Genomic DNA, 26,885 nt, shown 5'->3' with positions numbered 1-26,885 from the left:
GACTGAAAACCCCCTCTGCGATGGCTGTGCTTCCATTGCTGCTGCAGGAACCAAGTGCCAAGGGACACAAAACCAGAACCGAGTGCATCGTTTTTAAGCCAGAACCAAGCTGCAGGAAGGTGCTCCGGACTTGCACGAAGCAGGACTGACCAAACCTGAGCCACCACAACAGAGTGCTGGACCTTAGAAGCGAAGAAAGTCCACAAGGTGTCCAAGAACCTCGTTTGTGCTCTTTGCGAGAAGCTGAAACCGTGCAGCTGATCTGAACTTTGCCCATTGCTGCTGCCGACCTTCAAATCGTAGCGCAGGAGTGCCCAGGCGTCCCCTCTTGTCCCCACGACTGAGGCCCAGGAACAAAAGGATCTGCCAGACTACAACAGGAACAGAAGCCAGCTGGCACCAATTTCTTCAGACCCAAGGTACTGTAAAGTAAGGGGGTACTTACCTCTTGCTGTGCAACTTGCTAGCTCTCAGTTTAGACTTGCTTTGGTTACCTCTTGCAGAGTTGCTTGCAGCTTTGCCTAGTCTCCCAGCTTGTGGCCCGACAGGGATTTCCTTTTTAACAAAAACTCCAACATTGTGCAAGAATTTTTACTTCCCTTCAAGAAGACTCCAGTTCCCCTAGACTTTGCTCAAGTAACATTGGATGTCCTGTCTGCCTGAAGACTAACCTCTGACTGTTTTGATAGCTGGTTAGATAGCACAGCAAGTAGAATGCTCGCTTTGATATCCGTGAAGAGCCTGTTGACGAAGGTTCGAATCCCGCTGGTCCAAACTCAGCCTTTCATCCTGCCGAGGTCGATAAATGAGCACCACACACACCGTGGGTAATAAGCAACGCTCAGATACCTGAGGGTTTGTAGCGCTATATAAATCCAAATTATTATGATTATTGATCTTCCCTCCAAAAAGTCACACATTCTGAACTTGTGCAGCTGTAAAGGGTTCATCTACATAGCAGTGAGGTGTTCAAAAGTACTTACCTGTTTGAGAAACATGTTAACCATCATTTCTTCCCTCTAACATTTATCTTTTCACACTAAACTCAGTATTGCTCTAAATGTACCAGTGATATATCAATGTCCACAGTGTCCCTGTCAGGCTTAGTAAAACCAACTGAGGCAGTACAAGACTCCACTCTTAGTATAAGGCTGTACCACCAGAGTTCATGGTAGCGTAGACATAGCAGCCAGGCTTATCTTAGGAAGGTGAGAGGGCTGTAGAATCACTACAAATGAAATTGTAATACAAATGTTCCAATGAAACACCGAAACACTATGTATGTAAAAAAATAAATGATTTATTTCAATACGGGTAGGACCAGATAAATCTAGGGGAAATAAGTACCAACACATGAAATCACAATTTAAAAAAAACACTACCTTGAAGGTACACAGACCAAAGTAACACCCAACAGTAGTTCTAGGGAAGTCAAAACCGTTTCATACACTTCAGTATAGGTCACACCTATTATTGTGGAGTAAAAACCCCAATGGTTAATTTCCCAATTACATTCAGTAATTGAAGGACAGTAGACCCTATCAGTTGTACAGTAACACTCAGTACAAATCACAGTCAACTGGACAATATACTTTTGTGAATAGGGGAACACTTATTCCAGGTACAGTAAAAACCTACAACTGCTTTTGTGATAACAGATCTACTAAGTGAGTAAAACCTAAGAATGTAATATTCAATTACAGGTGATTTTGAGATCAGTGGAACACAGATGGAAAGAAGCAGTACCTCTGCCATCTTATTTGTGGATGGCACACAGCTAACTCAAGGTAAATAAAACCCATATACTTTTTTTAATCTCACAAGGAGTCCAGGTTAGATCTTTCCCAGGTATACCAGTAACCGATGTATGACTTATAAGGGAGAGTTAGAACCACAGACTCTGGGTTAGATAGCACAGGTAAAGTAAACGCCAATGTAACACTGTACTGAATGACTCCGTTATTCTAAGTAGGCAACAACCTAATACAGAAGTATTCTGGACAGGCTATCAGCAAGCCAGGGGAAGCAAGCCCCAGTTGGGGGCCGCTCATACAATTATCCTGCAGGAATAATCTGGTGAAGCGAGCACATTACTTTTGGAAAGAGGCACAACCTAATCATAGCAGAGTAATATACCTTCACATCTACTCTGTTAGAATGGCAAAACAGTTTAAAGAAAATATGTTAACCATACTTTTAAGAATAGTGCATCATGTTAGGCAGAATTGCATGCAGTACCCTCTGGGACACCACAAACAATTAGGACTACAGGTGTAAGCAAAACCAACCTTTGGTACAAGTCTGTACTACAGTTTTGTGGTAGCGAGCTGAGCAGCCAGGCTCATCTCAAGAGGGAATGTGAGGAGTAAATCAAGTTGCACAGAGGTCTTACAATCACAGTGGTTCAAGTAGACACTTTACACAAGGTTTCTTGGTAAGACAATGATACATTTGTTACACAATCATTAAGAAACCATTCACCAGAGGTAGGCAACTTATTATACACAAATATACTTCAACACAAAACCAACACGTTTTTGAACAATTTAAGCTCCCCTGAAATAAGAGCCAAAGGGCATTTGTCACTTTGAATGTGAAGGCAAAGGCACAAGTTAATAGATCACAAATACTTTCTTATGCAGTGCAAATAGTTTCAGTTTCCCAGAAGACTCAATTCAATTCAGTTCAATGGGCTTAGACCAAAGTCAATGGGCTAGTGTCTTGGATAGGAAAGAGCAGTTCTTGTAGTAAACCGTAAAGTCTTTGCCAAAGTTCTCAGAAGTAGTTTGTACAAAAAAGAATCATTTGATGGGTCACAAACTGGTTAGGCCTGCAAGTTGGGAAAGTTCTGCGAACTTTCACCACAAGAGGTACGTTTTCGCAATCAGGTTGTCACAGTACCTTAAAATGAAGAAGATACAGCTGAAGATGTTGGTTCCTGGCAGTTCCTGCAGATCTCACTATTCCTGAACCTCAGTTGTGGGGACAAGTGGGAGGACGTTGGGGGACTCCTGCACTGCACGGGATCGTCAGAAAACGCTGACAAAATGGAGTCAGTTCCAGTAGCTGCAATTCAAGCACACAAGCTGGTGTCCCTCTCCCTGTTTAATCCTAACCAGCCTCGAGAATGGTAGCCAGGTGGCTAACGAGTTGATTGGTCCCACCAATTCAAAGGAAGAAGTCGTCCTTGAAGGGGCTTCTGTCAAGATGAACTTGGCAATTCGGACCTGCAGCAGGGCTTCACCGGGCAAACCAACGGTCCAGGAGTTGCAGCAGCCGTCCTCTTCCAACTCGTCTTTGTTTCTTTCGTTCCAGTGGTCGACTGCCTTCAGTCCAAGATACTCGCCTTTTAAGCAGTTTTCTCCCTTTCATTCCAGCCTAGCTGTCACTCACCCAGCAGGGGCATTCCAGCCAATGGCGCCAGAGTGCATTTGGGTCTCACAGGAGACTAAGCAGAGGGAGTTTTGGGCACCTCCCTCACTTCCTGCCTACCCCAGACACTCTGGAGCCAGAGGCTGGCTCCACTCCTGAATACTGCCAAAGGCGAAATGAACAAAGAGACCAAACCTGGTTTGGCGCGCAGAGAAAATCTCTAGAAGGGCCTTTCAACAAAGACATGGCGAAAAAAGTAGACTGGGGACCATTTTGTCAAAGATGGCTCTGCGCCATTTTGAAAAAGATGGCTCCCGCAGTTGCTTTACTGGAGCCAAGAACACAGCACGCGGTAGCTGCAAACCATGGTAGTTCGAACAAAACCACTGCCACCCGCCATTCAGTGAGGAAAGGGTAACAAAAATGTTACATGAGGCTCTAGACAGGGGATACTAAGTAACCCCTCCAGCACTCTATTGTAAGATACTGTGTGCTGGGTCTAGAAAGTTACAATGGCAAGTAAAGTCAATTTCACTTCACTGCTCTTGGAAACAGTTTATCCAAGAGAAGGTATTAAAACCTTTGGGAAATCTGAAAGACTTCCCTGTGCCACTGCACTGAAGGTGCTGTGTGACAATGTAAAGATGATGCCTATGGAGTTTGTCAGACCCCACAACCAAAAAGAAACAGAGTTCAAATCACATTAAAAACACGAGAGATTGGGAAAAAAGGGTCTCTCTCCAGGTTAAAAGTTCAAGTCTTCAAAATCCAGCAAAGTTGCTGGGGGTCTCTAAGGTAGAGAGGAATTGGCACATTTCTAAGAATTCTCCCCTTTTCTTGGGTGAACTACTGTCCAAGAATAGTAGATGACCCCTGTCTTACTTAGTTATTTTATGGGTCCAGCAAACACCACCCTAAGTGGAGTGATGGGAGGGGGGCAATTACCTAGTAATGCCTTTAAACCATACCTCATGTAACATTGTTACACTTACTCACTTGAATGGCTGGTGGCAGTGGTTTCTTTTTTTACTACCTAGTGACATGTAACTGCAGGCTGATAGCTCAGCTGCAGTACTGCACACAAGGGGGACCATTTTCCCAAAATGGACCCGGTGTTCCTTTTCGCTATTTTATTTTAGTTACTTTCTTCTGAGCTTTTACTCTGTTTGCCTCAGGTTTGAGTCCTTTGTGTAGTTTGCCTTTGGCAGACTGTCCATTGACCTTGGCAGTACGTGTTCCCTTGCAGATCTTAAATGTTGAACACTTTAATGCTGGGATAATGGACTGCCTGCATCCCTTTGGGAGAATCTAACCTATCTGTTTTAACCTAACCTTTCCTCCCTGAAAAACACAATATTGTTTATTTTATTTGTATTGCGGACCAAACCGGTATCTTCACATTGTAAAGGTGATGCTATATGAATGCTATACTGATCTCAAATGACGTCACCGCCGGGTGCTGGAATATGTGCATCATATGAATGAATTGCTCACCTGCTTTATTGCTCACTTTTTGAATGGAATCCCAACTTGGGATTAATGTTACGGCCAATTACTGCTTTTTAAAGAATGCTGTAAATATCTGTATAAATAAATATTATATAACAAGTATGTAAGTGTTTAATTGGATACTTTTATTTACTGGTTTTATTGCACAGCTCTACAGCTCACATTACCCCTCTTAAAATAAGCCTGGCTGCTCAGTCACACTGCCAACTTGTGTAGTACAGGCCTATACCAATAGGCAGTTTACCTGATACCAAGGAGATAAGTCTTGTGTAGTCCCACACCAGTTGGACTGCACTGATTTTTACCCAAGACCACCCTAGGTTTTCACCTAATTTCATATAAAGGTTCCAGGTTAATCAGTCCATTGAACTTCCAGCTTTTTTCCCCCAACATTCTACAAATTCAGCAGAAAATAGCCTCCATACTCTAGATGTAAGGAGGACGGTAATGTACTCCCTGAACAAAACTGAACCACAGGAAAACAAACTGTTTCCCTAGCAATTGTCAGAGAAGGAGATTTTGGGCATCACCACAAGTTAGCCTGTCCGGATTTAACAGTGCTGGTAAAACCGCCCCGGCACTGACTGGCTAACTACACGTTCTGTGGCCGTGTGGTGCGTCACCCGCCAGCTCTGACCTGGCAGGCTTAACACCACCGGCTGCATTACCGCATGGTGCCAGTGTTTCCACAGTCCCCATCCCCGTGACGTCCTATGGGACTCCACGGGAATGGTGAGTAAGTAACGGAATGCCAGAGCCGGAATTACTGGACTACCGGGGCTGTAATGCCCTGGTAATTCCAGCAAATACAGCGCCAGTAAAACCACACAAGTCCGGCAGCAGCCTACCGGTTTTACCGGCACGGTTAACGCCGGACTTGTAATGAGGCCCAATATCTCGAAAACCGCTCTCATAAAGCTGATCTTACCCAACAATTACCAAGTGCTTTCACTTACCTTGAACTGCTTCAAACTATTCTAGGAGGGTGTACAAAGTTATTTTACCTACCAATATTATCCTTCTGTGATGGTTGATTAATACTTGTGCTAACCTTAAGAAACTCTTTCCCTTACCTGAATTCTAACTTAATTACAACTGCAGAAATCTTACTGTATACATGTATAAACGTTCTTACCTGAATTAAAAAGTGTAGTTATTATACCTAGTATGTTTAATAAAGAACCCCATTTATATAACTGCAAGTGTGCAAGTATCTGTGTGCTCGAAGGTCTTTGTACTCTACTTCAGCCCTTCTCCCTCCTAGACCAAGCCTGCCTGCTCAGCAATAGCTGCCAAACATTTTGGCTAGTTCAGGCCTAAAACTAAGAATTTAAGCCTTGTACTCTAAAAAGGAGAGTCTTCTACAGTGCTACCATAGGTGGACTTTAGTAAAACTCCCTAACAAGTATGTCCTCCCACATAGCATTTATCAGATATGCTTGAGGGACTGTCCTCCAGAAAAGTCAAGCCAATTTCTACAAAACCTAGCAGAACAGGTACTATCAGAACTAGACTTGCACATCAAAATTGGACTTGTGTATGAATATTTTGACAGTTAGTCTACAGTTCAAAGTTAAAAAAAACATTCACGCCATTTAGAATCTGTTGGGTTAGTGGGAAACCACCTATTAGGATTGAATACAAATAAACAAAATACAAATTAACAAAAGGGCAAGTTAAATTAAGTAAAGATTAGCTGCCTACCGTAAGATGGAGAGACTCTTGGCACCAATGTCTTGGCAGCCATGCTGAATGCCTGCTATCAGGTAAGGGGCAAACTTCTGGATTGAGCCCTTATCTTGAATAGATCCAGAGACACCCTGGGCCACTCTGACTTTATCCCCTTCACTGTAAGCAAAAAGGAAGTTATGGTTTGCATAAAGCACAGCATGTCCACATTTGTAACCTTTCACTCTGTGGAAATGAATACCAACTTTTTGACATTCACTAGTAACGATTATCACAGACCCAAGGACAACATGCAGAATGCCTACTAATCTTATGACTTGGCAGTCGTATTTTGGTGCGTTTGTTTCTTGCATCATCCAATCATTTATCTTGTGCAGTTTTTTGGTGGCTTCTGGCAGTCCATTGCTAGTCTGAAGTACAGGTATCCACAAATATAGAACCAAATCAGGGATCTAGTACTCGAATCTTCCCTTAATAGTTATAGCACAATTTGATTCAAGTCAATTCTATTTAGATATTGCTTTTTATTTGGAATTCAATCCTGGTTTTTGTATTCCTGTAATCCTTCCCCTTGGATATTCTACATATCCTGGATTTTTCGTGTTTTCCAAGTGATCAATTTTATTTTGGTTTTGTGGAATGCAAAAAATTAAAACAAAGGTGGTAATGAAATGCATCTTGGCTGGGAAACAAATAAGTCGAGAAACAGTTAATTCACGTTTGTTATTTCACGTAATATTCAAGAACAAAGATTGGTGTTTTGGACCAAAGCGGATCAAAAACAGCTATTCTTTGTGGTTCGGACAACTATATCTTCTTGAGATTCTGATCCTCAGGTTTGATACACAATCCCTCCTAGTGATTATTAGGAACGGGAAGAGATTGCAGCCTGACCTGTGGGTTTTTGCTTGTTCATATTCACAGTCAGGGCATACAACAAGCCTACCGGTTTCAGTGGAAAAAGATTGGAAACCACTTTCATCAGGGCTAGGATAGACCAGCACTAGGTAGTGTGTGTGGTCGGTTTAATTTTTATAGTAGAGGTGAATCTAGATTGTCAATAGGAGTCCACCCTGTATAATAAAAAGAGCAGGACATGGGTAAAGGGGGAAGACAAACATACGACTCTGTTAGAAACATGTCCTGATGGTCCCAAACCGCATGGAAAACCATGGTTCTATCTCCGTCTTACCCATACATGGTGGATTCTCCCATGTAGAAAGGTCCTAGATTGACACATGCATGGTTATTGCTGGATTCCTTGTTCCATGTCGTGTACAGTCGTGCATGCCTTAGGGACCTACAGAGAAAACATGATTTCTATAAATTCCCAGGAGAAGTGTTTAGGAATAAAGCAGCATGCCATCCGGCACGCAATATCAGTCTCTAAAAGTTTAAAACTGGGCTAGCTAATAATTTGGGAAAGGTCAACCCGGGAACAAGTTTGGCCCTACAGTACACATGACAGAAGGGGATGTCCCAGACGTTTAATTTACTACAAGTAGTGCGGGCTGCATTTAGATCCAGTTCCCTGTGGTCCCCTCTTTTTTATGGAGTGGTATAAACCCAGCAACATGAGCTGCCAAACACAGTCGGAGCTCCGGCATGGTATGCTCCTCTCATCGTTACGCTAAAAATATATATGTAGTCTATAATTACTTAAACATCCCACTTGGTTGACTTAGAATTAGGCTATTAGTTCTAACATAGTGACTACATCTAGCTGTTCGTAGTGCACGCTTCCCGCTCAAGAGGCTAAAAAAGGGGGCTATCGCACGTTTACCTCAGAAGAAAATGTTCTTCACACCTCCCAGCCAATATAGGACCAATAGGGCCAATATAGACATCCCCAGTAAACTTCTGTCCCCCTGTGCGGCTACCATGCGGACAACACAGTACTTTACATAATATGACACGTGACCGCCAAACAGCATAAACCCATAAGAAGCACAGGTACTCCAAAGTCACTGATTCATACGACCACACACCCAGCATTGACAACTCATTATAGCAGTCTCATTGATATACACTAAAGCCTTGAGGCACCACATCAAGATGGCTGGCTGCCCCCCCCCCTCCGTCCATCCAACGATACGGTTAGTTTCTCCCTCTACAGTGTCCATGCCCCTGGCATCGCGGCCGACATGTGACCTCACACGTGATGGTGAACTAATAGATACGCACTGCGTTAAGGATTTCGACATTCTACCAGAAGCTCTTCCGGCAGCAAGACGAGGTGCAACCTCGAATATTCCAAAGGTAAGCGCGGTGCGCTAGCCCCCTTTTTTTAGCCTCTTGAGCGGGAAGCGTGCACTACGAACAGCTAGATGTAGTCACTACATTAGAACTACTAGCCTAATCTCCAAGTCAACCAAGTGGGATGTTTAAGTAATTAGACTACATATATATTTTTAGCGTGAGTAACGTGAGGAGCATACCATGCCGGAGCTCCAACTGTTTGGCAGCTCATGTTTCTGGGTTTATACCCAACTTTGCTGGGTCTATACCACTCCATACAAAAAAAAGAGGGTACCACAGGGAACTGGATCTATATGTAGCTCGCACTACTGGTAATAAATGAAACTTCTGGGACAGCCTCTTCTGTCATAATGTGTACTACAAGGCCAAACTTGTTCCTGAGTTGACCTTTCCCAAATTATTAGCTAGCCCTGTTTTAAACTTTGAGACGGACGTCGAGTGCCGGACAGCATGCTGCTTTATTCCTAAACACTTCTCCTGGGAACTTCTAGAAATCATCTTTTCTCTGTAGGTCCCTAAGGAATGCACAACAGTGTACACGACATTGAACAAGGAATCCAGCAATAACCATGCGTGTGCCAATCTAGGACCTTTCTACATGGGAGAATCCACCATGTATGGGTAAGAGATAGAACCATGGTTTTCCATGGTGTTTGGGACCATCAGGACGTGTTTCTAACAGAGTCTTATCTTTGTCCTCCCCCTTACCCATGTCCCGCTCTTTATTATACAGGGTGGAGTCCTATTGACAATCTAGATTCACCACTACTATAAAAATTAAACAGACCACACACTACCTTATTGCTGGTCTATCCTAGCCCTGATGAGTGGTTTCCAATCTTTTTTCCACTGAAACCGGTAGGCTTGTTGTATTCCCCGACTGAATATGGACAAGCAAAAACCCACAAGTCAGACTGCTATCTTTTCCCGTTCCCAATAATCACTAGGAGGGATTGTTTATCAAACCTGAGCATCGGAATCGCAAGAAGATCTAGATCTCCGAACCACAAAGAATAGGAGCTATTTTTGATCAGCCTTGGTCCAAAACTCCAATCTTTGTTCTTGAATATTCCGTGAAATAACACTTGAATTAACTCGGTTTCTCGACTTGTTTCCCAGCCGAGATACATTTAATTGCCACCTTTGTTTTAATTTGTTGCATTCCATGAAACAAAAATTAAATTGATGATCACTTGGAAAACACAAAAAATCCAGGATATGTAGAATATCCAAGGAGAAGGATTACAGGAATAAAAAAACAAGAATTGAATTCAGAATAAAAAGCAACATCTAAATATGAAGTACACCCATTTCACTTTCACTTACTCGCAGTATAATTTTTCAGATTCTCAAGCATGACCAATTGCACATGTCTTCAAAGTGACGAATTTGTGGGAAAGTATCAATTTTTAAAGCAACTGAAAAAGACAGCACAAATTAGTCACTAACTTCTGAGAACGACATTACTCGTCTGAACATTTCCGTCAAATCTGCACAATGTTTTTACTTGCAATCCATGTAGTTGAACACAGACTTGTGCAGAATAATTGCAGGATCCATATGCTGGGGCAGAGGGTAATAAACTAATCTCCAAAGACTCCCAAATCCCAGCAACTGCTTAGATTCACATGCTATGCATAGGCCGACAACTAGTGGTAGCTTTGGAGTCTTACTTTTGTTTTAGAAACTCAAAAAGGGACGTCGACAGGGTATTCCAGTAATACTAGGTCTAGTGTGACATCGACTGTACCCATGGTCCTTCACGCATTGAGGTCCCTCAGATGGTTTTGTTTCTGACATGAGGCAGCATAAGGGTAGCGCAAGTACAGATGTAATAAAGCAGATACCAGATAAAGGCAGAGAACATATATGCGCCTTCTACTCCACAGGGAAGGAAGGGTGGGCGCATGAGAATCAAAGCAGATACAAGCATCGGAAATACGATTACGGTGAGTAATGTATCCCTTCCAAGGCTTGTGGAATTTGCTTAGATCACATGCTATGCATAGATGAGCGAGCAGTATCTGGAGAAGGTGGTGGGTTGTGAAAAGGTACAGCAGCAAATAGATCTTTTAGTACTGCTTGTCCCACCTGTGAATCTGCTTTAGAATGTGCGTCAATGCAGTAGTGCTGAGTTAAAGTATGAATAGAGCTCCAAGTAGCCATTTGCAAATGGCATCCAGTGGGATGTTTGCGATAAAGGCCAAGATCGCTCCTTTACCTCTGGTAGGGTGAGCTCTTGGTGAGAAAGGCAGAGTTTTGTTTGATAGGAAATAGAGCTGTATGCATTTCACTATGCATCTGGAGATGGCGTTCTTTGAAACGTGATCACTTCCCTGATCGGTGCTATGGACAAACAGCTGGTCTGTTTTTCTTGGCGGTTTTGTCTTGTTTAGATTGTAAAGGACCGCCCTCCTTATCTTAGGAAGAATTCTAATTTCTATGCTAATTCCCTTCAACCTTAGCGACCCCCAGCTCTTTTGCTGAACTTTAGGGCTTTTTAATTTTAACCCTGGAGTGAATGAGCCCTTTTTCACTCATGTGTTGCGTTATGTGATTCCTGTGCGTTAGGGAGAATTCTCAGAAATTCTCCATCTTAGAGACCCTCCCCAGTATCTTTATCTTTGCTGGATTTTGAGCACTTACATTTTTAACCTGGAGAGAGTGAGACCCTTTTCCCACTCTCTCATGTATTTTTAATGTGATTTGAACACAGTTTCTTTTGGTTGTGGAGTCTGACAAACTCCATATGCATCATATTTTACATTGTGTCAAAGCACCTTCAGTGCAGTGGCACAGGCAAGTCTTTCAGATTTCCCAAAGGTTTAAATACCTTCTGATGGATAAACTACTGTTTCCAAGAGCAGTGAAGTGAAATTTACTTTACTTACACTTAACTTTCTAGACCCAGCACACACCATCTTACAATGGGGTGCTGGAGGGGTTACTTAGTATCCCCTTTGTCTAGCTTCTCATGTAACAATTTTATGTTACCCTTTCCTCGAAGAATTGCCGGTGACAGTGGTTTACTTTTAACTACCGTGGTGTGCATTTACCGTGGGCTGCATTAGCATCTGCAGTTAAGCACCCAAGGGTGCCATTTTTGTCAAAATGGCCCAGTCTTTTTTCGCCAATTCTTTGTCGAAAGGTTCTTCTTGAGATTTAATCAATGTGCCAAACCATGTTTGGTCCCTTTGTTAGTTTTGTCTTTGAGGGATTCACGAGTGAAGCCCGCCTCTGGCTCCAGGTTGTCTGGCGGGGCAGGAAGCGAGGGAGGTGCCCAAAACGCACTTTGCTTAGTCTCCTACGAGACATGAATGCGCTCATAGGTGATTGGCAGGCTGGCTGTCCAACAAGGACAGCCACTCTGCTGGGTGACTGACAGCTAGGCTGGAATGAATGAGAGGAACCCCCATAAAAGGCGAGGCTTTTTGGCTTGGAAGGCAGAGTCTACTACTAGACAAAGGAATCTGAAGAACTTGAAGACACCTGCAGCAACTCCTGGACTGTTGGGTTTGCCCGGTGAAGCTCTGCTGATTAGCTGAAGCTCCGAATTTCCCTCGACTAGAAAAGCCCTGCAAGGACAACTTATACCCTTGAGTTGGTGGGACCAATCGACTCCAAAATAAGCCACCTGGACATTCTCTCGGAGCTGGTTGAATTTCCACTGCGGTTGCTGCTGGAAACCGTAGAGCCAGGGAGAGGAACACCAGATCATGTGCATGGCTTTTAAGTTGGCCAAGAGCTCCAAGAAGATCATCTGGACACCCAGGAAGCAGGACTGACCGAGCTAGAGCCACCTGAGAGTGCTAGACCCCAGAAGTGCAAGGAAAGCCCATCGCGACGCCCAAGAGGCTGCGATGTTGCCAATTGCTTAAACACGAGGAGCTGAAACTGCAAAATGCCACTGAAAAGAAGTTGTTCCTTTTCGGTCACCGACGTAGGAGTCCTCCAGACGTCCTGCCTCTTGTCGACACAACTGAGGCCCAGGAACACAGGATCTGCAGAGCTGCACAGGAACAGAAGCAAGCCAAAGCCCTTTTCTTCTAACAAAAGGTACTGTAAAGTCTAAGAACTTACCTCGTGTTGTGTAACCTCACTTGTTCTCAGTTGAGACTGGTCTTGGTTGCTTCTGTAGAGTTGTTAGGCAGAATGCTCATAAATCTGCTAATTCCCTTCACCTATGAGGACTTGATTTTTTTACTTGGAAAGAGTGAGCCTTTTTTTTCCCCACTCTTGTTTATTTTGAAGTGTGTTTTACTCTTGTGGTCTTGGATTATGGAGTTTTAGATCACTCCGTAGGCATCATCTTTTCATGTGTGTTACACAGCACCTTCAGTGCAGTGACACAGGGATGTCTTTTAGACTTCCCAAAGGTTTAAATACCTTTTCTGGGATAAACTACTGTTTCCCAGAGATTGTAAGGTTAAATTGACTTTACTAGTCTCTTTAAATTCCTTGACCCAGCACACCCTATCTTAGAATAGAACGCTGGAGGGGTAACATAGTATCCCTGTGTCTAAAAACATATGAAGCAGTCAAATGCTACCCTTACCTATCGAAATGGCTGGTGGCAGTGGTTTTACAACGAACTACCAAGATTTTTCCCGACCGCGAACACCGGTAGCTAAAAATCGCGAGAGCCATGTTTTTCAAGATGGTGCCTTAAGCCCCTTTGTTTAAACAGGTCCCGGTCTTCCCTTTTCGCAGTTTCTTTTTGGAAAGGTCCTTCTAGAGTTTGTCTGTGCGCGCCAAACCAGGTTTGGTCCCTTTGTTCCTATGCCTTTGGCGGGCTTCAGGACTAAGATCACCTCTGGCGCCCGAGTGTCTCGGGTGGGCAGGAAGTGAGGGAGGTGCCCGAATCACCCTGCGTTTAGTCTCCTAGGAGACCCAAATGCACTCTGGTGTGATTGGCTGGGTGACTGCCTGGCAAGGACAGCCACCCGGCTGGGTGAGTGACAGCTAGCCTGGAATGAAAGGGAGAAAACTGTTTAAAAGCGACGACTAGCTGGAAGAGGACGACTGCTGCAACTCCTGGACCGTTGGTTTGCCCGGCCCTGCTGCAGGTCCAAATTACCAAGTTCATCTCGACAGAGAAGCCCCTTCAAGGACTACTTCTTCCTTTGAGTTGGTGGCACCAATCAACTCATAAGCTACCTGGAAACCATTCTCTGAGCTGGTTAAGATTAACCAGGGTGAGGGACACCAGCTTGTGTGCTTGAATTACAGCTACTGGAACTGAAGAAACTCCATTTCGTCCGCATTTTCCTACGATCCCGTGCAGTGCATAAGTCCCCCGATGTCCTCCCTCTTGTCCTCATGACTGAGGCTCAGGAACAGTGAGATCTGCAGGAACTGCCAGGAACCAATGTCTCCAGCTGCATCTTGTTCTTCACATTAAGTTACTGTGCCAACCCGATTGAGAGAACTTGCCTCTCGCAGTGAAAGTTCGCAGAATTTTCCCAACTTGCAGGCCTAATCAGCTTGTGACACAACAAATAATTATTTTTTGTACAAACTACTTTTGAGAACTTTGGCAAAGACTTTACCGTTTACTTCAAGAACTGCTCTTTCCTATCCAAGACACAAACCTATTGACTTTGGCCTAGGCCTATTGAACTGAATCAAGCCCTCTAGTGAACTGAAACGATTTGCACTGCCTAAGAAAGTAATTGTGATCTATTCAATTAACTTGTGTCTTTGTATTCCCATTTAAAGTGACTGAAATGCCGTTTTGCTCCTATTTCAAGGGAGCCTAATTTGTTAAGAAACGTATTGGTTTTTTGCTAAGTATATTTGTTTATAATATTAAGTTGCCTCCTTCTAGTGACTGTTTTCTAAATTATTGTGTAATAAATGTATAATTGTTTTACCAAGCAACCTTGTGTAAAGGGTCTACTTGAACCACTGTAAGACCTCTGTGTAACTTTGTTTACTGCTCACATTCCCTATTGAGATGAGCCTGGCTGCTCAGGTCGCTACAACAAAACTGTAGTACAGACTTTTACCAAAGGTTGGTTTTGCTTACACCTGTAGTCCTAATTGTATGTGGTGGTCCCAGAGGTTACTGGATGCAATTCTGCCCAACTTCAATTTCAGTGGCTGTTTCGCGTTTCAGCTACCGCACTGGTAACAACGCTGGTCCTGGCTGTCAAGGTGGACTGTCCTTGCTTCTAAGGTCCCACACACCGAAGAGGGGGGATCAGACTTGGTTGGTCCGACTTTGTGAGAGTCTGGAGGATCTTCCAAATGCTTTAGGCCAGATTACAAGTAACGCACACAATCTGGTGTTCCTCTCCCTGGCTCTACAGTTTCCTGCAGCACTCTGAGGAAATGCAACCAGCTCCGAGATAGGTGTCCAGGTGGTTTACTTGGGAGTTGATTGGTCCTACCAACTCAAAGGGAGAAGTCGTCCTTGCAGGGCTTTTGTCTATGTGAACTTGGCGATTCAGACCTGCAGCAGGGCTTGACCGGGCAATCAAACGGTCCAGGAGTTGGAGTAGCCGTCCTCTTCAAGCTCTTCTTTGGCTCCTTTTTCCAGTGGTCGACTGCCTTCCAAGCCAAGAGACTCACCTTTTATTCAGTTCTCTCCCATTCATTCCAGCCTAGCTGCAACTCACCCAGCAGGGTGGCTGTCCTTGCCGGACAGTCAGCCAGCCAATTACAGTGCATTTGGGTCTGTAAGATTATTTAGCAATTTTATTTCATGCAGCACCACTGCATGGGTTGGTGCATTGCTATAATGCGGTACAGCAAGGAATGTGTTGCCAGTGTGACATGGACATGTAAATGAAAACAGGCTATTCAGTCAAAAAAGATTTCTACATTTAAAATGCAAATAATTTTTCACAGTTAAAAGCATATTTTTTTTTCACCAGAAATTCCTCTGTTGCAGGAGACACATGAGGATTAATGAACTAACCTCATTAACAATACTAACGATTCTAACTCATTAATAATATAATGTGTTCTCCAGTGCAAAATGAGATGGAAAATGACAGGCTCTGAAAGTCATTTTAAACGTGCATCCAGATTTTGTTTTCTTTGCTTCCATCTGTGCTCTGTCCACATTATTTGCAGGAAGCAAAGACTCGAATAAGCAGGAAATCAGTTTGGTTACAGTTGCAACTGTATAAGCCAAGCCATTGTTCAAGAGAAGGAGGGTAGGACATGATTGAATTTCATTGGTTGAGCTCATTTGGTGGGCTGTAAGAGCTTTTCTAATGAATCTCGGGGAAGAAGAGTGTGAGAAGACATTTTTAAACAGCTGGGAGAAAGACCTGGTTGGTGGCTGGGGAGTTTCCTGATTGAAAAAGCAGATCCCAGAGCACTGCTGCAGAGACGGGGAATTCCAGTCAATAAGCCCCAGTTTGAGTGACGGCAGATGCTCGTCCTTGCTGGGGTGATGTAAGAGGGACTTCCAGAAGGCGACCGGCCGAAGAATTTCACATGCTGGACAGGCTTGGTAATTATATTGCAGAGTGCGGGGGCAGTGCGTATGTGTGCGAAACTATTCAGTCAGAGTAAAAGAGGGAATTCCAGTGTTTTATCAACATGTTTAATGTTGCAAATTGAATATGTTCTCGCCGCTCTATTCTCATTTTGTTACAGATAATGTCACTGTGCAATTTCCATTTATTTCTGTAAAAAGAGTAAGATTGTGTTGAAATGCAATTTTTTATAATACACAAAAATATCTGAAAGCGGACGGATAGTGTGTTTTATTTTTCTCTTTTATTTGTGCATCTACCATTACAGTTCTGATAATATGGGGAGAGGTTTAGACAGTGCAATTGTCATTTTTAAGGTAGCTAAAAATAAGACTTGGCGGTAGCTGTGTGCACGATTCCATTCAGAATATAAGTGTGTGTTTATTGAACGGAACATAACATAATGAAATAGCCTGCTGCTGGAGGTACATGAGTCAGCAGAAAGAGGCCCTGGACATAGTTCACTGATGTAGATAAGTTGGTGATGAATACCACATGTTAGCTCGCTGCCGTAGATAAGTCAGTGAGGACAGCCCATGGTGGCACTCCAAATGAAAATGTGGTGTTCCTGAAATGTAAGCCTGGGGCCTCTCTAATGATCACACGAACAAACTAAGCAAAAATAAGTGGTTCTGGATATTGGGGCCACATATAAAACAAAGTAATTATGCTCACCAGAAATACCACCAATAACGCCTACCAACAAAGTATACCACTAAATGTATCTGTGTGCTGAAATAATGTATGTATACTGTAGTACTAGATGCCAAATCTAATCTGAGTGCAAAGAGTGATTATTACTGAATTATTTTCATTTTGGCGGTAAGAAAATACCGTTAGGCCCCAAAACTATACAAAATACCCAACAGGTCCCCTGGGAATCTAAGCACAGGGAGTTTCGGGCACCTCCCACACTTACTGCCTACCCCAGACACCCTGGAGCCAGAGCCGGGTTTCACTCCTGAAGCCTGCCAAAGGCGAATGAACAAAGACCAAACCTGGTTTGGCGCGCAGAGTTAAACACCAGAAGGACATTTCCACAAAGAAATGGCAAAAAAAGACGACCGGGACCTCTTTTTAGCAACCATGGCTGGGCATCTTGAAAAACATGGCTCCTGCGATTTAACGTTACCAGAGCTACGAATAGTTTGCTACCAGGAAAAATCATGGTAGTTTGTTGTAAAACCACTGCCACCAGCCATTCTGAGAGTAAAGGGTTGCATTTGACTGCTACATGAGTATCTAGACACAGGGGATATAAAGTAACCCCTCCAGCACTCTATTGTAAGATAGGGTGTGCTGGGTCTAGGAATTTAAAAGACTAGTAAAGTCAATTTCACTCGACTTACTCTGGGAAACAATAGTTTACCCCAGAGAAGGTATTTACACCTGGGGAAAGCCTAAAAGGCTTCCCTGTGTCACTGCACTGAAGGTGCTGTGTGACAATTGAAAAAGATGCATATAGTGTTGTTAGACTCTATAACCGAAGGAAACACAAGGGTACAACACATCAAAATACATGAGAGTGGGAAAAAGGGTCACACTCTGTCCAGGTAAAAAAATCAAGTCCTCAAAATACAGCAAAGTTGCTGGGGGTCTAAGGTGAAGGGAATTTGCACATTTTTGAGAATTCTCCCCAAAAGAGTTTATTTGAATACTTGTTACTGTGAATCTCTGTGCAACTCCCCTACAGCTCACATTGAAAAGGCATAAAATAAGTGGTATCACATCGCAAATCGCGATGACAATGCATTACTTACCATTAAAGCATTTCTGATGGTTGTATCTGCTCAGATTCACATGCGGTGCATAGTCCGCCATCCAGTGGTCACTGCGGAGTATTGCATTTTGTTTTTCGTAGTCAAAAAAGGGGACGTCAACAAGGCGTGTCTGTAACACTATCCCTATAGTGACGTGCAGTGTACCCACAATCCCTCACACGTCGAGGTCCCTCTGTATTTTTTCTGCCCTGAGGGAGCCTATCAGACATGAGTGAGTACAGAAAAGAAAAAATGTAAGGATTTCTATGTTCCTTCCATTTGAGCGGGGAGGAAGGGTGGGCGCATGTGAATCTAAGCAGATACAACCATCAGAAATGCTTTTACGCTAAGTAATGCATTGTCTTCTGATGTTTGTTAATCCACTTAGAATCACATGCTGTGCATACACTAGCGAGCAGTAGCCGTAGTTGGAGGTGAGTTGTGAAAAGGAACAGTAGAAAATAGATGTCTTAACACTGCTTGCCCCACCTGGGAATCGGATCTAGAGAGACAGTAGTGTTTTGTAAAGGTGTGTACAGAACTCCAGGTTGCCGCTTTGCAAATAGACTCGAGGGACATTTGTAATGAATGCTATGGAAGCCCCAGTGCCTCGAGTAGAATGTGCTCTTGGCTTGAAGGGTAGTTCTCTCTTAGCAAGAGAGAAACAGAGTGATGCATTGGACAATCCATCTAGATATAGTGGATTTTGAAACTGCATCTCCTCCTCTTACTGCTGCCACCTTTCTCAGAGGTCTAGTTCTTTCCATGTAAAACATGACAGCCCTGCGTACATCTAGTGTATGCAGGCTCTTTTCTCCCAAACTTGAAGGGTTCTGAAAGAACGTTGGTAGTTCTATTGATTGGTTGACATGGAATTTAGAAATTAATTTTGGTGCAAATCTAGGATGTGTGCGTAGAACCACCTTATCCTTGTGAACTGTTACAAAGGGGTCTAGTATAGAGAGCGCTTGTAGTTCACTCACTCTCCTAATGGAGTTGATAGCTATTAAGAAAGCAGTTTTAAGAGAGGTTCTTAAGGGATGTTTTTGTGCATGGGTTCAAAGGGTGAGCCCATAAGCCTGGTAAGTACCACATTTAGGTCCCATCCGGGAGCTGGGTAAGCTATAGGAGAATGTATTCTCTTTACTCCCTCCATGAAGGCCTTCATAACTGGGACTCTCCACCATGATACTTTGTGTTGAGAAGTGGTGTATGCGGAAAGTGCAGCTAGATGAACTTTAATGGAATTAAAGACCAACCCCCGAGTCTAATAAGTGAGTCAGGTAAAGAACAATCTGTGTGGGAGAGCAGTCAACTGGGTTGATGTTCTTAGCTCTACACCAGAAGACAAATCTTTTCCATTTGCTGGAATAGCAGTAACGAGTGTTAGGTTTTCTAGCCTCCTTAAGAATGTCCATGCATCTTTGAGGGAGTGGTAAATGTCCAAATTCTACGACCTCAGGAGCCAGGCTGCTAAGTTCAGGGTCTGTGGGCATGGGTGTAGTGTTCTGCCCTTGTCCCGTGACAGCATGTTGTACGGGCAGGGAAGTTTCACTGGAGGAGATGGAGACATTTCCATCAAGTGAGCGAACCATGGCTGCCGGGCCCACATAGGGGCCACTAGTATCATGGTAACTGGTTCCTGGTGCATCCTATGCACTATCTTGTTGAGAAGGGGAGTCGGGGGGGGGGGGGTGGGGGGGGGGAAGCGTAAACAAATTTCCCTGACCATGGTATCGATAGACCGTTGCCCTTGGATTGGTTCTGGGGGTACCTGGAGGCGTAATCTTGGCATTGGGAGTTCTCCAGAGTTGCGAACAAATTTATTTCTGGGAATCCCCATTGTGTGAAGACGTCGAAGACGATGTCTTCTTGTAACCGCCATTCGTACTCTGCGGGCAGAGGGAAGCCTCTGCTGAGTTCGACTGCCAGCAGATTGAGTTCCCCTGGTACATGTTGTGACAACAGGAACATGTGTCTGAGAGCCCACTTCCAGATGTTCTGGGACAGCTTGGACAGTCCTGGAGAGTGAGTGCCCCCTTGCTTGTTCAGATAGTACATGGCTGTGGTGCTGTCTGAGGACCATCACTGTCTTCCCTTGCAGGTGTGCCTGGAAAGCCTTCAGTGCTTCGAAGACGGCTAGCAGTTCCAGCAAGTTTATGTGTTTGGACGCTACACTCTGAGTCCAAACTCTGTGTGCAGTCTGATGGGACTGGTGAGCCACCCATCCTGTGAGGGTTGAGTCTGTGGTTAGAGTGGCCTCCACTGCGGGGGTGTCGAATGGTTTCCCTATTACAAGGTTTTCCTTCGACCACCACCTTAGCGAGAGAACCAAGGCCTGCGAGACCACCACTAGATCGTCCCATTGTCCGCTGGCCTGACACCACTGGCTGTTGAGCCACTCTTGCATTGGGCGCATGCGCAATCGCGCGTGAGGTGTATATATATATATATATATACACATATACACACACAACGCCATCATTCCTAGCAAACGCATTGCTTTGCGCACCGTCACCTCCCGACCGGCCACATTGAGGGATCTGAAACAGCATATTTTGGACCCTCTCTTTGGAGAGGAAGACGAGGCCGTCCTTTGTTCGAATTAGAGCCCCTAGGAATTGTTTGATCTGGCTGCGGTCTAGGCTAGACTTCTCGTTGATGGAGAAGCCCAGTTGGAACAAAAGGTCTACAGTCTTTTGGGCATTTGAGAAGCATGTTTCGTAAGAATCCCCTGTTATGAGCCAATAATCGAGGTAAGGGTATACTGGGATGGACAACCTGCGCAGATGGGCCGCTGCCACTACTTTCGTGAATACCCCTCTGCGCTGACGCTATGCCAAAGGGTAGCACTCTGAACTGGTAGTGTTTGCCCTCCATCATGAACCTCAGCTATTTTCTGTGCGCTGGCAACATTAAAATATGAAAGTATGCATCTTTCATGTCCAGTGTTGTCATGTAATCTCCCTGCGAAAGTAGGGGAATTACTTCCTGTAGGGTCACCATGTAAAATGATTGAGGTTTGACAAATTTGTTTGCTGGGCGCAGATCTAGTACAGAGCGCATGGTTAAGTACTTTTTCGGTACAAGGACGTACACTGAATAAATACCTTCCGTTACCTGCAATAGAGGCACAACCTCTATTGCTCCTTTTAGTAGCAGTAGTTCCACTTCTTGAAGAATGGCGAGGTGTTCCGGTGACAGGCGCCCTGCCCTTGGGGTCTGTATTTGGGGGACCGACTGAATTCTATACAGTACCTGTGGGCTATAGTTGACAATACCCATCGGTCTGATGTTATTCCCTCCCATGCTGGTAGGAAAGATGTTAACCGGCCCCCGACCGGTGATGCATGGGAGGGGACCCGAATCTTCGGGTCATTTGGTGTTAGTAGCCAGGGAACCACTGGGAGTCAGGCCCCGACCTCTGCCCTTGCCACAGCGCTGTCCTCTTTGCGTGTACCGGCCACTGGTTCCCTGAGTAGAGGGCCAGTTGCCTGCATTGTACTGCTGTTGCTGCTGCTGTTGGCGTTGTCATCGAAAAAAGCATTTGTTGTCGAATCCTTGCTTATTGGGAGACCTTGAGATTTGGTCTAAGATCTTGAGGGTGTCGAACTCCTTCGCAGTGCGTCGTCCACTGCCTTCCCAAAGAGGTTAGACCCCTCTATTGGTTTATTAATGAGTGACGACTGGGTTTCTGGCTTAAAACCGGAATTGCGGAGCCAGACACGACGCTTTAGAAGAATTCCCTGCACTAAAGAACGGCCCGCCGTTTCTGCAGCATCAAGAGTGTTTTTAATGATGCTCTGGTTAACCAGAGTTCCTCCTGTTACTGTGGCCAATAAGCGAGTTCTTAAGGGCTCAGGGACTTCGAGGTCTTGCCGTAATTTTCCTCATTGGGCATCAGCATAACCTGCCAGTAGTGTATTATTGGCAATTCTGGTTGAAAAAGCTGCCGAGACTGTAATTCTCTTACCCAGGGCATAGAGCTCCTTTCCTCCTTTGTCTGGGGGTGCTTTGCTGGTTGACAGCGGAACCCCCGCTCTTTTCCTTGTGGTAGTTACCACCAAGGAGTCTGGAATTGAGTGACCCCTAATGTATAATGGGTCTGAATGAGAGGGAGTAAACAATGTTTCAATTATGCTATTTACTAGTGGGAGGTTTTTCTTTAATGATTTTTTCAACAAAATCAGTATCGGGGGTAATTTCACCAGTTTCAATCTCAAAATGCGCTGCTGCCTTTCGAAGTAGCGCATTGAAGGTGGGTTGATCATCTATTGGTGATGGATTCCTGACCGGTGTGGTCTGAGGAGAGGGAAGGTTTATGATGTCAGGGTCTGCAGACTCTGTTGGTGACTGCCAGGGCTGTGAGCCACCTTCATCTGGGTCTCCCTCGAAGAACCCCCCCCCCCGCCCGTTTTGTTGGTCTTCACTATTTAAGAACTCATATTCCTGGAAGTAGGTCCTCTTCAGTGAGGTCATAAGTATTCATGTCCTCTTGGAGGGGGTTAAATAATCTAGGATATTTAGCCCTATGGTCCTCCTGAAGCGCCCCCCTTGGTCTCTTAGGTGTTTTATTTTCAGGAGTGGACATGAATCTGTCAGGCTTCTCCATACATGACTGGAATCTCTCAACAGTATGGTAAACCAGAACTGGTCTGGAGGGAAAAAAGGAGGTCCCTCATCCTGTATCCATCTAGGTCTGTCCCATAACGTCGAGGATAAGGTCCCTTCGCTTTCTGAGAAACCTTCTCGCAGGCTAGGGCCTTCTTTCAATGGCGGGAGCGTTCCCTGCCTTCCTTCCGGCATCCTCGGCGCTTCCCTGGCCTTGTGAGCCGTTTTCGGCGTGTCACTCGCTGTCCGTTTCTGGCAGTCCTTGGAAACTATACGCGCCAAGCTCTCGACAATTAGTTTCTCCGTCAAGGGTTCGTCTGGTGTCATGCTGGGCGGTGCAGAGTCTTTTTCAGCAACGATCGCACTCTTACGAGGCGCGTCGCCTGATGTTTTGGTGGTAGCGCCCTTGCCTGCAGATAGCCTAGTCGCGGCTGCGGTGGCGGGGAGGGGTTGCGACCCTTACGGTCGATGGAGGTCACCGGTAGGCCCAGCGTCTCCGTTGGCGCTAGGGCTGTATTCGACAAAGACGTGCCGTGGGTTGTGTGCTTATGTTTGTGTTCTCTGTGTTTGTCAGTGTCGCTGGGGTGTTCATCCCCATAAGCAGGGCCTGAGACGAGCTTGTCGGGGCCGGGGACAGGCGAGGAGCGGGAACGCTCCCTAGAGAGGTCTACAACCTCCGAAGCGGAGTTCGGGTTATCACTTTCCTCATCACACTCGGCGGGTGAGGAATCAGGCCTAGACATAGCATAGGCTGCCCACCTCTTGACCCTGCCGTCCTTTAATGTCTTTGGCTTAAGAAGCTTACTGGCCGCACAGCCGTCCTCTTTGTGGTCGAGGGGCAAACAACGGTTACACTGTTTGTGCTCATCTTTCCAAGTGAATTTGCCCTTGCAGCGCGGGCAAAATCTAAAGGGAGTCCTCTCCATAGCTGAGAATGGAACAAGTTACTTACCTGTAACTGTTCTCCAGCATGGGTCTGGCATGGATTCACATGCTCATGAATATTCCGTCGTCAGGCTGGGAATCGTCGGTAAAGAAAAATCAGTATCAGTTTTGTTTCTGATCTGTCTTTCGTAGTAGTAACCAATCACTGATCTCTGCGTCATACTGACCACAGCCAATGACTGCCATCTCCCTAAGCCCCGCCTCTGGCAGCCATCCTCAGATTTGGTAGCACGTGAAGTGGCAGTATGACAAAGTGAAGAGCCGCAGAGGGGTAGGCGGGAGGGTTCGCATGTGAATCCATGCTGGAGAACAACAGTTACAGGTAAGTAACTTGTTCCTTCTCCAGCATGGGGTCTGGCATGGATTCACATGCTCATGAATAAAAGAATACATAGCAGTACACACATGCACAACCACGGGAGGTGGCAACAGGCTCAACATTAAGCAATAAAACAACTCAACATTAAGCATCTCTTACCTCCTCACCAGGCTCACCTTAAGTGAACAGGTTGCGCAACACTGCCTGGCCGACCCTGGACTCCTCCCTGGAATCACGGTCGACGCAGTAGAATTTTGTGAAGGTGTGCGTCGACCTCCACGTAGCAGCCCTGCAGATATCCAGCAGGGGCACACCAGATAGGAACGCCGTGGTAGCTGCGATCGTTCTGGTGGAATGGGCTCGGACGGCCGGGCAGCGGTCGGTTTGCCAACCGATGACAGTACATGATACAGCCGGAGAGCCATCTGGAAATGGACGCCTTTGAGAGAGCCTTCCCCTGATTGACGGGTCGAAAGTTCACAAAGTTGTGACGTCTTCCGAAAACTCTTTGTGCGGTCCACGTAGAACTTCAGCGCTCTAGCCACATCCAGCGAGTGCAAAGTCCTCTCAGCCGGCGACGAAGGCGACGGGAAGAAAACAGGCAAAACCAAGGGTTCGTTGAGGTGGAAGTCCGATGGCACCTTGGGCATGAAGGAGGGGTGTGTCCTGAGCACTACCCTCGTGTCGTGAAAAGTCAAGTACGTGCGGAGGTAATGGCCACAAGAAACGCTGTTTTCCACGACAAGAACTTCAACAGAGCTGAGTGCAGAGGCTCGAACGGAGGTCCCATGAGCTTGGTCAGCACCACGTTGAGCTCCCATGCCGGGGCCGGAGCCTTCACCGGCGGGAACGATCTGAACAGTCCCTTCATGAATTCTTTCACCAGACGAGACCACAAAGACATCCGTCCCGTGGTTCTGGTGTATCAGGATATCGCAGCAAGATGAATCTTGATGGAAGCGTGCGCCAGTCCAGCCTTGGCCAGCGTCAGTAGGTACGGCAGTACTTGAAGAGCCGTAATCCGTAGAGGGTTCATCTTCTGTGCGTGGCACCAGACACAGAACCTCTTCCATTTGTGTCCGTAGCATTTAAGAGTTGAGGACGCCCTGGCCTTTGCAAGAACCTCTCTGCAGTCGGCCGGTATGTCGTAACCTCCAAGCTCTAACGCTGCAGGAGCCAGGCCTGCAAGTTCAACGACTTCGGGTCGTGATGGAGGATGGCGCCACCTTCCCTGGAGAAAAGATCCGCGTCCACTGGCAGCTTGATTGATGGGGACGCTGACAAGTGCAGAAGGTCCGGGAACCATATCTGCCTCGGCCACACAGGTGCGACGAGGATCATCCTGCACCTTGACCTCTTGAGCTGGTTGATGAGCCGGATCAGCAACGGCAATGGAGGGAACGCGTATAGAAACAGGCCCTCCCAGGGGAACGAGAAAGCATCGCCCATGATCCTCGGCTGGGGAACCTGCTGGCGAACCTCCGGCACTTGGAGTTCGTCGCAAACAGATCGATCTGGGTTGTGCCCCACCGTCGGAAGAGGCGGTCCACTAGATCCCGTCGTAGTTCCCACTCGTGGCACGAGCGCAGCTCTCTGCTTAGCGAGTCGGCGATGGTGTTTTTTATTCCTGCCAGATGAAACGGCACCAGAAACATCCCTTGGGTGACGGCCCAATGCCACAGATCCTGCGCCTCCTTGGACAGGGCTGGGGATCTGGTACCGCCCTGCTTCCTGATGTAGAACATGGTGGTGGTGTTGTTGGTGAAGATCCTCACCACCTTGCCCTTGAGGGACGGAAGAAAGGACCTGAGGGCCCAAAACACTGCACAGAGCTCCAGGACGTTGATATGGAGGGACTTCTGCACGCAAGAGGCCTTTGGCTTCCGACGGAGATTTTCGGTGTGCGCTCCCCACCCTTCCAGGGAGGCATCCGTGGTCACTGTCTTCTGGTGGCCCGGGGTCTGGAAGTCCATGCCTGCCGTCAGATGCGCGCGGGTGCCCCACCACCGGATCGCTCGTCAGAAACTCTCGTCGAGTGTGATCCTGTCCTTGAAGCTGCCCGTCGTCTGGATCCAGCGAGCGTCCAGGAACTCCTGTAACGGGCGCATCCGAAGCCTGCACAGGTAGATGAGATAAATGCAAGAAGACATCATTCCGAGGAGGGATTTGATGGACCTCACCCTGGCCGTGTCTGCAACCAGCATCCGCTGCACCTTGGCCCAAGATGGCCCTCGTCCTTTCCTCCGACGGAGAGGCCAGAAGCGCCACTGTGTCGAGTTTCGCTCCCAGTGCGTCTTGCGCGGGCACCAGGTGGGACTTGGCGTAGTTTATGGAAAATCCCAGGTCTGTGAGTAGTTGGACGGTCCTCGCCGTGTGCTCCGCGGCAAGCTCCCTTGTCTTTGCTCGGATGAGCCAGTCGTCCAGGTAGGGGTAGACGTGGATCCCCTCCAGGCGCAGCCGCACCGCCACCGGTGCGAGGCACTTGGTGAACACCCTGGGTGCCGACCTCAACCCGAAGGGAAGGGCTCTGAACTGGTAGTGACTCCCTTGGACCACGAATCTGAGAAACTTTTGGTGTCCCTTTATGATGGGGATATGGAAGTAAGCATCCTCCAAATCCAACGACGACAGGAAATCGCCCTCCTCCAGCTGACCCAGGACGTGCTGGAGGGTGACCATCCGGAACTTCTGTGCCTTGATGTGCCAGTCGTCGTAGGTCCAGGATGGGACGCCATCCTCCTGTCATCTTCTTCACGAGGAAGTATCTCGAGTAAACTCCGGAGCCCCGAAGCCTCTTTGGAACGAGCTCGATGGCGCCTTTGAGCACCGCCTTTACCTCCAAGAGAAGTTGAGGGACGTGATGTTCCTTCCTGGCCACGAGGGGGACGCGCGGGCACTTCTTTAGAAACTCGAGCGCGTGACCCTTGGCCA

At 46.2% G+C, this 26,885-nt stretch overlaps 1 protein-coding gene across 7 annotated transcripts in view; it reads right to left on the bottom strand.

Moving 5' to 3' along the window:
- The window catches only part of IMPDH1 (inosine monophosphate dehydrogenase 1), a 971,605-nt gene that overhangs the window by 63,964 nt on the left and 880,756 nt on the right, over positions 1 to 26,885 (bottom strand). For all 7 annotated transcript variants that reach the window (XM_069629569.1, XM_069629570.1, XM_069629571.1 and 4 more), the window contains one exon: positions 6,586 to 6,729. In XM_069629569.1, the coding sequence (XP_069485670.1) occupies positions 6,586 to 6,729 (144 nt within the window). The remainder of the gene's footprint in view (positions 1 to 6,585; positions 6,730 to 26,885) is intronic.

This window comes from Ambystoma mexicanum, chromosome 12 (assembly GCF_040938575.1).
Source record: "Ambystoma mexicanum isolate Mex_15411 chromosome 12, UKY_AmexF1_1, whole genome shotgun sequence".
NCBI lineage: Eukaryota > Metazoa > Chordata > Amphibia > Caudata > Ambystomatidae > Ambystoma > Ambystoma mexicanum.
This window is presented reverse-complemented; position numbering and strand designations above follow the sequence as displayed.